The sequence below is a fragment of the Prorops nasuta genome, unplaced genomic scaffold, assembly GCF_024137725.1.
Source record: "Prorops nasuta isolate Cenicafe-Biocafe unplaced genomic scaffold, Cenicafe_Pnas_1.2 PNAS00007, whole genome shotgun sequence".
Lineage (NCBI taxonomy): Eukaryota > Metazoa > Arthropoda > Insecta > Hymenoptera > Bethylidae > Prorops > Prorops nasuta.
Genome location: NW_027116804.1, coordinates 2,555,141 through 2,567,787, shown reverse-complemented (window position 1 = coordinate 2,567,787; position 12,647 = coordinate 2,555,141). Strand labels below are relative to the sequence as shown.

The following is a 12,647-nucleotide window of genomic DNA, read 5'->3' as shown; positions in this document are numbered from 1 at the left end:
ATGTCTGCCGTAGACATTTTGCCAGTGACGTTTCCTGCCAAATCAGACAATTCTACAACTGTCTCCGATAACTTCTTCGCAAACATAAACGGTCCACCGAATGGTTTGTTCAGTGTAGCCGATATGTGTTTTGCGGCATTCGAGAGCTGTCGGTTGCGAACTAAGACTAACTCGCCAACCTCATAGTGCTTTTCACGACGACGTAGATTATACGGTCTTGCCTGTCGTTCGTGCGCTTCTTCGAGAGCATACTTGAAAACTGTTCTGAGTGTTTCCAAGCGTTTCATGCGTGCCAACCACTTTTCTGTCGGTTGCTGCATGATTTCGGTATCGCCTTCTAATTCACGTCGCTTCGACCTTGCCGATTCTGGTTCTCTACCCAGATTAGCGAATGCAGGTGTCCCACTCTCGATGATCAGAATCGAGAAAGGCCCTTATCATCATCTTCAGGCTTCTATTCACCCTTTCGGTGGGGTTTGCCTGGGGATGATATGGAGGTGTCGTGGTTTGCCTCATACCCGTTAATTGTAATAAAGCAGTTATGTCTTTATTTACAAATTCGGTACCATTGTCGGTAACTAAAACTTTTGGTGTACCCCATCTATGAATCACCAAGTTTTCGATAGCCTCTGCAATCTTTTTGCCATTAGCGCGTCGAAGTGGAGCTACTTCGATCCATTTTGTATATAGGTCTTGGATTACCAACACATACGAGAACCCTTGTTTACTTAGCGTCAGTGAGCCCATAATATATGCCGATATTACAGTCCACGGCTGTTCAACAATTCGACGTCCCATGAAGCCGACGGGAGCTTGTTGTTCTACCTTGCAACGGTGACATTCGTCGTAGTGACTGACGTACGCCGTTACATCTTTGAACATACCTGGCCACAAGTAATTTATCGAAAGACGTCGATATGTACGATCGATATCTTGATGGTCGGCTTGCGGTAACTTATGGCATTCTTCGAGCACTTTCTGCCTGTACTCCCTGGGTATCACCAGTTTCCAAGCATCAAGATCTTCGAGCTCAGCATCTGCCAAATCTGAACGTCGTTGATGATACATCAATTCTCCATCTAATTTCCAATCAAGAAATTTTTCTGGCGTTCTTACGATATCCTTTACGCGCTTTAAATACCACGCATCCTTGGTATCGGCGTAAGACGGTAGCAAAGCATTTAAACTTTCCGGTGCTCTTGACAAAGCATCAGGAACATGATTTAAAGCTCCTTTACGATGTACGATCGTAAAATCGTCTTCCATCAAGGCGAAAGTCCAACGAGCAAGTCTTCCAGATGGATCTTTTAAATTATGCAACCATCGGAGACTGCTGTGGTCGGTAATTACAGTGAAGTGATAACTCTCAAGGTAACATCGAAACTTCCTTATTGACCACACCACTGCCAAGCATTCCTGCTCGGTTTCGGTATACTTTCATTTGGGATCCGTAAGCGCTCTACTCGCGTAGGCGATTACTCTTTCTTGACCTTCGATAACTTGTGTCAGAACAGCACCTAAGCCAACATTGCTAGCATCGGTCTGTAATGCAAACGGGATCGAAAAATCTGGGCATGCAAGCGTTGGCGCGCTTGTTAAACATCCTTTCAGCGCGTCGAATGCTGACTGCTGATTGGCTGTCCATTCCCATGACTGATTTTTCTTTGTCAATTTCGTTAGCGGTTCAGCATCTGTCGCAAATTCTGGAATGAATCTTCTATACCAAGATGCCATTCCCAAGAATCTACGAATTTGCTTTAAATTCTTCGGTATCGGAACGTGATTACGGCTTCTGTTTTCGCCGGATCCACGCGAAGACCTTGACTGTCTACGATAAATCCGAGATATTTTACTTCCGTTCTACAGAAGAAACTTTTCTCCCTATTTATCGTTAGCTCAGTTTGCCTTAACTTTTCGATAACTTTATCCAACCATAATAAGTGTTTTTCAAATGTTTTGGTGACAATGATAATGTCATCCAAATAAACGAATACATGCAGATAAAATTCGGGACCCAATAACTTATCCAGAGCACGCTGGAATATTGCGGGAGCATTAGTTAATCCATAAGGCATTCGCTTAAATTGAAATAAGCCTCTGCCTTGAACAATAAAAGCCGTGATACCACGTGACTTTTCTGTTAGCGGTACCTGCCAATACGCTTGACTCAAGTCGAGCGTTGTTAAATAATTGGCCTGTCGTAACTCATCTAGGATCGCAGCCATGTTCGGTAATGGGTACGTATCCATTTTAGTTACAGCGTTAACGCGCCGGAGATCCACACAAAAGCGGAGCTTGCCATTGGCTTTCTTCGCCATGACTACCGGGCTCGCCCAATCACTTGCAACGGTTCGATAATGCCATTGGTTAGCATATCGTCAACCTCTTGCCACATAGCTTGGCGGATCTTATCCGTGCACCTATGAGCTCGCTGTCTGATTGGCTCGTGATCTTGCACGTCAATTATGACTGCCGGTAACTTTAAAATTCCAGGTTTTCCAGAAATGGGGGGTAGTTTAATTTCTAGAAATTCTTTTAATTTCTTAGCGTTATCATTATCGGGAACCATTAAGCCGTTATTCACCACTACACAGTTTAGTGATTCGGCGTTCGAGAACCAATGTTTATTTTGAGGTATTTCCTTGTAAGCCCACTCGCTTGTGGAGAAGTCCACGACAACATGAGCATCTTGTAGGAAATCAAGTCCCAAAATAAAATCACTCGACAAGGAAGGCATCCATAGTGTGTCAACTATAGTTATCTTCCCCTCAAGAAATATCGGGATCTTGTGGCGGACTCAATTACTTTACATGTGTAAATGTTGCCAACGGTAACTCTTAAGGTTTCTATTTTATTGGCTTGTATACCAATTGAGTTAAACAATTCAATGGCTACTTTGCCTGCAAACGTGCGTGAGGCTCCCGAGTCCACCAGCGCACGCAGCTTTTCCCCTTGTACGCAGAGATGTTAACTTGTGGGAATTCGGTACCCCCACCACGCCGCCACTAGCTAGCACGCACACAGTGCCAGCGGTACATCGGTGAGCCAACCCCACTACTGTCGCCGCTCGCTGGTCACGCACACAGCTACATCGATACGTGCGTGTCTCGGCTTTCGCAGTTGAAGTTCGGTTAGCTCCGGTGAGGTATGAGTACGAGAGGGATGAATATACTTTTCTCGGACCTCTCTTTCGCTCTCTATTTCTCCCAAGTTTAGCCAACGACCCGCGCCAAACTCCTTTTCCACGGTATCGGCCGGCTCGATGCAATGGGAAAATAAATTTACTTTTTGACAATTATAATTCATGAAAATTTTTAAATGTTATTACAATTTGACAATTATTCTGAAAATGGTAAAAAATTATAATGAAAAAAAAATTAAAGTAACAAATAAATAATATGGTCCGTGACAGTAATTGAAAGAAAAAATCCTTGTTATATTGCACAAAATGATCACTGAAGTGTGACATTTAAAATTCATAAAATAAAAAAAAATATACGAAAATACATTAAAGATTGATTAATTTGAAAAAATGGTTAAAAATTAGGTAAACACTCGACCATTCTCTTACAATATCACTGCACCGATAGCAATTCGGATTTGCAAATATGACCAAATTCATTAATATGTACTATGAAATGCAAAAATCTGACCTAATTTCTATGTTGAGAGCCTAATAACAGAAAATGTGGGGCTTCTCGGAAATTTCTTCGGTTATTTTCCAGTATGGAACACCTAAGCGATCTGAAATATCCTAAAGTATATGCAAAAATAATAATAGGAAATAAAAATAGGACTTAATATATCACAATGTGAAATAATGTGAAGAAATAGCTCAAACCAATTATTTTAAAACTTTTTTTATGCAAAATTTGAGTGTAGAAGGTATGTCCGCCTTGAAACTTTTGCAAATTCATATATAATTGTTGATAACTAAATAATTATTGCTCCAGAATGTACTTAAAATAAAAGTTTATTGAAATTGAGTTTTACGCTATGATATTGATAAATCTGACTTTATCTCTGCATTGAGAAGCAAATAACTCAATTTCTCATGCTTCTCGGATGTTTCTTCGGCTATAATCTGGTATAATATGTCCGAATGAACACAAATAGATGCTATTAATTATCAATAACTTATGTGGGAATCAAAATTGGGGATTCTAAGCTATGCTACAAAATAATGACCAGAAATGGCTAAAATTGTCCAATTTCAAATTGATTTTCTACAAAATTGGAGTATCGTAGGCGCTTTCGGTTTGAATTTTTTGCAATTTCAGTTATGTCCGAAGAATCATCCGAGAAATACGAGAAATTCAGTTATTTGACTCTGAATATTTGCATAAAGTCAGATTTTTCAATATCATAGGGTAAAACTCAATTTCAATAAACTCACCATTTTAGAGCTTTCAGAATTTCGGGCAACTTCAGCTTTAGAAGAAGAGCGACTACCGCTAACCAACCAACACATTTTTATATGTCATCCGTGTAAAGTGATGTAGCGTTTACCAAAAACTCTAAGCAAATCAAAATCCTTTTCCTCATTTAGTTTTTAATTTTTATAAAATGCTTATTTGTAGCCATTAATTAATAAGATTTAGTAATAAATACATAAAATGCGTTCTTATTATATCAAATAATAAGTTGAGGTACAATAAATTCAATGTTTTTATATTAGTCTGCTAACAAATACATTTTTTGTATTTATTTTTGAGTCCAATAAGTTGATGGTTATTAAAAAAAAAATTGCTTGTAATGAAAAAAAATGAAAAAATTTTAAGGTTCGCCAAGACTCGAACCCAAGCCTGCCGCGTGACAATCGGCTGCCTTACCATCTGCGCTACAGTGCTAACTTGGTGTACCAAAAGCAAAACAGCCTTTTAAAGACTGGCTACAATTCTTTCATTAACTCGTCATAAACGATTAAGAAATAGCTGCAATAATAAATACACTTATTTACACAGCATTATTACACTAAATTGATTATGTTTTTAATTTGAAGCATACATTTTGCATGAAGATATGATAGTTTAACGGTAACCATGCAGTACACTAAATACAAAGCTATTCATATGCTACATTGTCGTCAATTAATTAAGTAATATTACAATATATGTTACGTGTAGTCGAATAATTTACGACAATGTAGCAAATGAATAGCTTTGTATTTAGTGTACTGCATGGTTTCCGTTAAACTATCATATCTTCATGCAAAATGTATGCTTTAAATTGAAAACATAATAAATTTAGTGCAATAATTCTGCGTAGATAAATGTATTTATTATTACAGCTAATTCTTGATCGTTTATGACTAGTTAACGAAAGAATTGTAGTCAGTCTTTAAAAGGCCGATTTGCCATTGGTCCACCAAATGAGCGCTGTAGCGCAGACGGTAAGGTTTCCGTTTCTCACGCGGCGAGTTCGGGTTCGAGTCTTGGCGAAGTTTAAAATTTTTTCATTTTTTTTTATTACAAGGATTTTTTTTTTAATAATCATTAACTTATTGAAGTCAATAATAAATATAAAAATGCATTTGTTATCAGATTAATACATAAACATTGAATTTATTATACCTCAACTCATTTGAAATTATAAGAACGCATTTTTTGTATTTATTATGAAATCTAATAAGCTAATGGCTACATATAAGCATTTTATAATAATTGAAAACTATTTTGGTAAAGTTTTAATTTCGGGTTGGGACCTTCGGTAATTTAACTTCTACCGAAGGATTAGGAAAAGGATTTTGTTTTGCTTTGTGAGTCGCGTTTGGTAATCGTATTATAGAGTAAGAGAGAGGTCCGAGAATCGACAGCGTTTCTTCTCACTCCCGAGATCTACCGAAGCTCTTGTCGAAGAAGACCGATACACGTATGTACCGGAGTAAGAGTGTGCGTGCTACGATTGGTGAAGTATCTCACAGACATAGCAGCAGCTTTCTATGTGTTAGAGCTGCGTGCGCAGAGGACGGCATGGTGGGGAGAATATTCTGTCCACGATCTGGCTTCACTGGTATCTACTACTTTACTTAAAAATATACTATTAACTTCAGTATTAAATTTATAATTCTGTAAAATTTGTATTCTTTCACTTTGACTAGTAGGATCATAAATATAAGGTTTATTTAGTCTTATTGCATAATGCTTTAAGGCAAAGACATTCTCAGAAAAAACAATCGATTTATCTCTCCTTCTTTCATGATATCGTATCAAATTTGTAAGCAACGAAATTTATTTGGATTCTATGCATAATGCAATAGCTTTTTGCTCATCTTTCTTTTATTCAGATACTCACTATAAAATTCGAGTGTTATAGGGAACCAAACTTCTGCACTCTGTGCCCTTCCAATAGAACCTCTTTTTTGTAATTCCAACCAATTGGCTGCATAAAGCTTAGGACTGATTAGAAAGTTAAGATCTACATTTTTATTACCTTCTCATAATAAATTAGTCATTAAATCTAATTAAGAATGGGATTGGACAATTTTTAGTACTCAATGAAATACTTTTACAGGAATTGTATGCACTTCATCCAAGACCATAACACCCCATTGTTGTTCCTGCAACCATTTCATTGTTTGTTCAGCTTCCCAAAAACATTTTTGTGTATGTGTGAGCATGGAATATGTTGTAACTAAAATACTACAGCCCATTCACTTATATTTTGCTTCGCTAGTAAACCAACATTTCATTGAGTCATCAGCAGTTGACCATATTTAAAATTGCTGTTTCCACTGCTCAACCAATACTCCAGAGTTATATAAAACGGAAGCTTTTTTTTCATACTGTACAACAAGCTAAGACCCCTACTGAACTTTTTCCATCACCACATAGTAACACTATTACACCAGATTTTACTAGACAACTGTGAAACATCTTTCTTAAACTTTACTCCTGATAAGGTCTTAAAACTGTTGATGGTTTTAAATCAATATTAATGTCAGGATTAACAGTATCATTTCGAAAATCATGCTCTGCCAGTATAGGATGCTCAAATTCTATACATCTCTCTTTTCGATTACATTAATTTTCTCTTGATTTATTTCAAAACTAGCAGTCATGATTTACGCATCTCCTTCTTTGTCCTCAGCTTCTCAATCTATTTTGTTATAAAAAGTACTAATATCTTCTGGAACTGTAACTAATTCCTCTGTAACTTCAGTAGTACCTTCTGGTGCTTGCATTTTTCCAGGAACGGTTAGAGCATATGGCACCAAACTGTAAACCATGAAATAATGCCTCATACGTAGCTCTGTTTTAATTAAACAAAGTTTATTTACAATGTACTTACTTGAAAATGTTTATGTTTATAATGAGTGGATATAACATCATCCCCCCTTCTCTGCTTCATCTACAATCTTTCTTAATCTGCATTCTTGAGGAATAGGGTTTTTCAATAACCTTAAAAGTACATCTGGATTGAGAGTCTCAACAAAGTTCTTGTTGTGTTCGAATATAAGCTTAAACTGAAATAAAAATAACTAAATAAATTATTAATTTTTATCTATATGCATTTTAAGCAGTTTAATGAGTTATACATACTTTACCATATGATAACGTACATTACTTTGTAAATTCAATAATACCATCGGGTATATTTGTTTAGCTTGGTCTTTTGAGATATTAATAATAATTAAGGTAAATTACAAATAATATAATATATTTCAAATTTAAATTACAGTCAGTTGATAAGTCTCTGGATAAATGTATCAAATGTGTTAGCTGTCAAACTTAAAAGATCAACAATTCAAATAACCAGTGCATTGCTGAAATAACCAAAGATGAAACGGGAGATTGCTCATGGTGGGGTCCTAAAATAATCCTTGCCCGTAGGCGGTGCTCATGATCGCAAACGTTTAGCTGAACTGACTATATTCAATACTAGGATATTATTTTCCTTTCGTAGTCCGTATATTTCAGTATTTTGTAATGTACATTATGATACAGATTAATGTCAGCGATAACAACGTAATAGTTCCCAGACGTGTGGTAGGAATAAACACTTTCCGAGAATATGTTAACTCGACGAAGACTCACAGAAAAAAGGAAAAGGATATTTTAAATTATAATTGTCTGGAATTAGTTTGTACACTCCGGGAAATATATTCTGTCCAACATGTCAACAAAGGTTTGAAAAGACCTTACTTCTCAAACGGAGAAGGCCTCCCCCTACCAAGTGGCCTACCCGTACTAGCCAGCGTTGCCAACTCCGCCATTTTGATTATACTACGTTGTACAGTGATGACAGTGATGCCAGAATCAAGCTTTTAACAACGAAAATGAAGTTAGCCGCTAGCCAGCAGCAGTACAGAAAATTTGAAGAGAAGGGATTAAAATACGGACGATAGCAACGGGTTCTTTCAATTAAAAAATGCTTTGTTTATTATTGAAAAATATGCTCTTTACACCATTTGTTAATAATGTTAATACCAAATTTTAGCAATTGGTTTCATTAATTTATGACCGCCAGGAAAAAATTGGCAGCTACTTAAAATTTGGACATAAATAATTTTGCAATAGGCCACCATTTTTAGATATCGAAAAATGGTTTTTATAGCAAATTCTACTAACTAAAAGACACCTTCTAGTGAACTTTCAGTAGCAATCAAGCATTTGCTATATGATTTTTCGCTACTTAAACTTTTCTCCACTTCCTGTAGTTCATTAATGATTTTACAAATAAACAAAACAAATTGATTTTTTAAACCCCGCCTATCTTATTGAAAATATAATTACGAACAAGTTTTATTTGACACATTTTTTGATACGATTAATAATAAGCGAGTTATTTAAGTTAAACCAAAAGAAACGCATTTTTCAACATTTTTTTGAAATAATAATAACCATCCAGATCTCCTTCGTGTTCGAGACTTTCGGAGCTCTTTAAGGATGTTCTACCCTAAAGGTACTATTCACACCGGTGAATGGATTGACGCCTATGTTGAAGTTGTGGATGCTACATAAACTTTAAGCGACATGGCCACATGGGAAAATGGTGTTATATTATAGTGTTAAAAGCCGTGCTTAACCTCACAGTTTGTAAGAATACAAATCTTATTGAAACTAACCATATAATAATTGCAAAAGAATAGTACACAACGTAATAGTCTTAAGAAATTTTTGTAAAAATGTCTGAACAATTTAGAAATTCATTTGGCCGTTTTGCAAAGCAAAAATGTGTCGAACGAAAAAGGAAAGCTGTGCTAGCAATTTCAGAAGCTAAAAACCGAAAAAACAATCAAAATATTTCTTCTAATTCTCCTATTTTCTATGGACGTAGAATTGTTGACATAAAAGTGCTAGCAAGAAATTTAAAATGTAAGAATGTAAAGAAATTTTAGATTTAGAAAAAGCAACACAGGAAATACTCGAAGGTCTCATGAGTTTATTTATTGTGCCATGTGATAAATGTAATAAAATAAACAGAGTTAAAAAACCAGCGCTGAGCACACAAAGGATAACCTCAAATATATAGACTCCAATTCAGCAATTGTCCTAGGTGAGTTTTATATAATGACTGGTAATTTAAAGTTATTGGTATTAAAATATATATTAAAATATATAGTTATATTTAAAACTGAATTAATGATTTTAGGTGCGGTTCACTCTGGAATAGGATGTACTGCATTACAGAAAATACTGGCCTGCGTAGACATCCTCAACATCAGTGCAAAAGTATATAAGAGGTACGAAAGAGAAATTGGATTATCCATTGAAGAAACTGCTCGTGAAAGTTGCAAACGAGCTGCCCTCGAAGAAAGAAAATTAGTAATAGAGAAAATAGAGACCATAAACAATTTGTTGTAAGAATTATTAAGTTAATATCTAAATAATGAACTAAATGGTAGAACAAATTTTAACCAAAAGGGTTAATAATTGTTTAATTTTTTGTTAATTAATTAAGAAGGTAATCAATTAATATACGATAAAATGACAAATGTATACATTATTTACAATTGTGTTTAGGAAAATATATATTTTACATGTAAATGTTAATCCGACTTAACTTTGGTTATTTTTACTATTTATTTTCAGACCAGAATCCATAATTTCAGAATTATACCCTAACTTAGGTTGCCTTCGATCAACTATAAATGAATTACCTGTATCACCTCATATGAACGAAATCTCCGAGCCATTTAATACAGCCATAGGTAACATCATCAATATTATAGTTTCCTACGACATGGGATGGAGTAGAAGAGGAAACGTCAGAACTTACGATAGCCTCAACGGATACGGAACAATTATCGGCTTTTTATCCGGTAAAATACTGGATTATCGTACTAAAAATCGTAAATGTCTTCTATGCGACTTAGGACACTGTAAAGAAGACCACGATTGTAGACAAAATTTTGAAGGTAGCGCGAAATCTATGGAAGCGCATGTTGGAGCGAATTTAATAAATAATAGTGATATTTTGAAAAATGCGGGTTTAAAAGTAAGAGTTTTTATCGGTGACGAAGACAGTAGTACTGCTGCTGCTGTTCGGAAAAATCGTACAGATGTAATATATAAATTAGCTGATCATAACCACTTAAGTTAAAAACTTTGCGAAAGAGCTTTATGATATTGCAAAAGCGTTCAAGGAATTAAATAAAAAGGGTGCTATTTTACACTTTAAAAAATGCTTTGCTTACGCTATTTCACAAAACAAAAATAAAATATCCCAACTAGCTAATGCGATTTGTACCATCCCTGATCATTTCTTTAATCAGCACGAAAATTGCGGAACATGGTGTAAACGCGATAATACAAATATACATACTATAAAATTTAGCGATGTTAATCTTTATAATAAATTAAAAGAGATATGTATAAAGTATGCTAAAAATGCGAGTAAATTTTCTACGGGTGCTTCGAGCCAATCGAACGAGAGTGTCAATAATATAATTGCTCACAAAGCAACTAAAAACATTTGCTTGAGTAGGAGTGCTTCTTGTGATTTTCGTGTAGCAAGCGCAGTATGCACCAAAAATGATGGCGAGAGTAGCATATTAAAAATTAAACATAAAATATGTCTATCTCCTAGAAAATATACAGCTTCTTATACTGCTAAATATGATAAAATTAGATATCAAAGAGCAGAAAAAATAAACTCAAGAGCGTATAAATTGCGTAGAATAGAGCTATCACAAAAAAGGGAAAAATTGAGAAAAAGGAATGAAAAAGATGAGGGAATTAGCTACCAATCAAATCTTGGAATAGATAAATATGTATTAGAAGGAAAATCACTAAATAATTGTAATTATATGTTTAACTTGATGTATTTTGGTTTAAAGACCTCTGGTCTACATTTAGCGAGTGATATACTGCAAATTGCAGTCAAATGTGAAGATCGGGAGTTTTCTATTTATATTTAACCGATATGTGTAATATCTTCAGAATCTACGAAAGTAACAGGACTTAATATAAATGCGGGCGAAATATATTTTATTGATAAGCGAATTGAAACTGTAAAATTAACAAATGCATTAATTGAACTGCATGCATTTTTAAAATTGTCAGAGAAACCAAACATATTAGTATCACATAATGCATCGTTCGATATTCCAAGGTTACTTCAAGCAATTATTAATTGTAACTTAGAATTTTCTGATGTAACTAATGGATTTACGGATACACTAAGCATGTTTAGGAAAATGTTTCCTGATTGAAAAGGAGATGGAGTGTTTACATTATCTAGATTAGCTCATGATATTATAGAAGTAAGTGAACCAAAAATGATGCATGAAGCGTTGTTCGATGTTAAAATTTTACAAAATCTAGTCACATTCGTAAAAAAAGAAAATGAAATTGTAAACCTAAGTAAAGCTTATGAGCATTACTTGTTAAAGTTTAAAGAGTCTGAGAAATTAAAAGAACAACTGAAAAATTTAAATCCTCTTAGGAACAGTGTTTCAAGGCACTTACTACAAAAAATTGCTAGGCAAGATATAACATACGATTTTCTAAAAGAAATTTTTAAATGTCGTGGAGAAGCAGGTTTTTCAACTCTTTTAACAGAAAATTTAGATAATAATAAACCTCGGGTGACCAAAGATAAAAACGCTATAAAAAAAATTATTGATAATTTAAGATTCAACGTTATTTAATTAATATAAAAATTCTAAAATGTATACATTTTACATTTGTTACGGCATGAATAAAATATTCAACTTTACACATGTTATTCTTTATGTTATACTACTAATCCTATTATTTATTTCATCCATAACTAAAACATATAATTTAAAATGTAGATATACTAATTTAAGTACAATAATAATTTGAAAATATATATTTTCCCTCATTACTAGTAAATATATGCGCCGCAGTTGCGCGCGCATATGCGACGCTGCCTTATTTATTGTCTTTCACGTTTATCGTGTTACAATAAAACTTTGAATTACATTTTCTTGGCAACGGTACGTGTCATATTTTTCATTTTTTTTTTTATGTGCTGTTAACAAGTATAATCCGTAAAGCATATATTTTTTAACAAAATCTAAAGAACCGTTTATCTAATATTAGTAAAAATGTTGTCTTTTTAGCAGAATCTCCTATATGTTCCATAGCAAAGTGATAACATTGATATTGAAATTCTCTAGCTAGAAACATGTCATCAAACTCAGATTTGACTATCGTGTCAATATTGTTATATTTAAC

At 34.4% G+C, this 12,647-nt stretch overlaps 1 protein-coding gene and 1 pseudogene across 1 annotated transcript; one reads left to right on the top strand and one right to left on the bottom strand.

Annotated features, from left to right (window-relative positions):
* Positions 1-5,939: 5,939 nt before the first annotated feature.
* LOC136774860 (general transcription and DNA repair factor IIH helicase/translocase subunit XPB-like) lies at positions 5,940-7,619 on the bottom strand (annotated as a pseudogene).
* A 1,893-nt stretch (positions 7,620-9,512) lies between these two features.
* On the top strand, positions 9,513-12,094 carry LOC136774859 (uncharacterized). Its single transcript, XM_066729339.1, has 6 exons — positions 9,513-9,519; positions 9,595-9,802; positions 10,035-10,498; positions 10,560-11,303; positions 11,385-11,631; positions 11,686-12,094. The coding sequence occupies exons 1-6, from the start codon at positions 9,513-9,515 to the stop codon at positions 12,092-12,094; spliced, it is 2,079 nt and encodes a 692-aa protein (XP_066585436.1).
* Positions 12,095-12,647: the final 553 nt, after the last annotated feature.

What these genes read in the sequence shown, in the direction of transcription:
- LOC136774859 (XM_066729339.1), top strand. An exon ending in GAGACCATAAACAATTTGTT is followed by an intron (nt 9,803 to 10,034) that starts GTAAGAATTATT and finishes ATTTATTTTCAG; the next exon opens with ACCAGAATCCATAATTTCAG. An exon ending in TTTACGGATACACTAAGCAT is followed by an intron (nt 11,632 to 11,685) that starts GTTTAGGAAAAT and finishes TACATTATCTAG; the next exon opens with ATTAGCTCATGATATTATAG.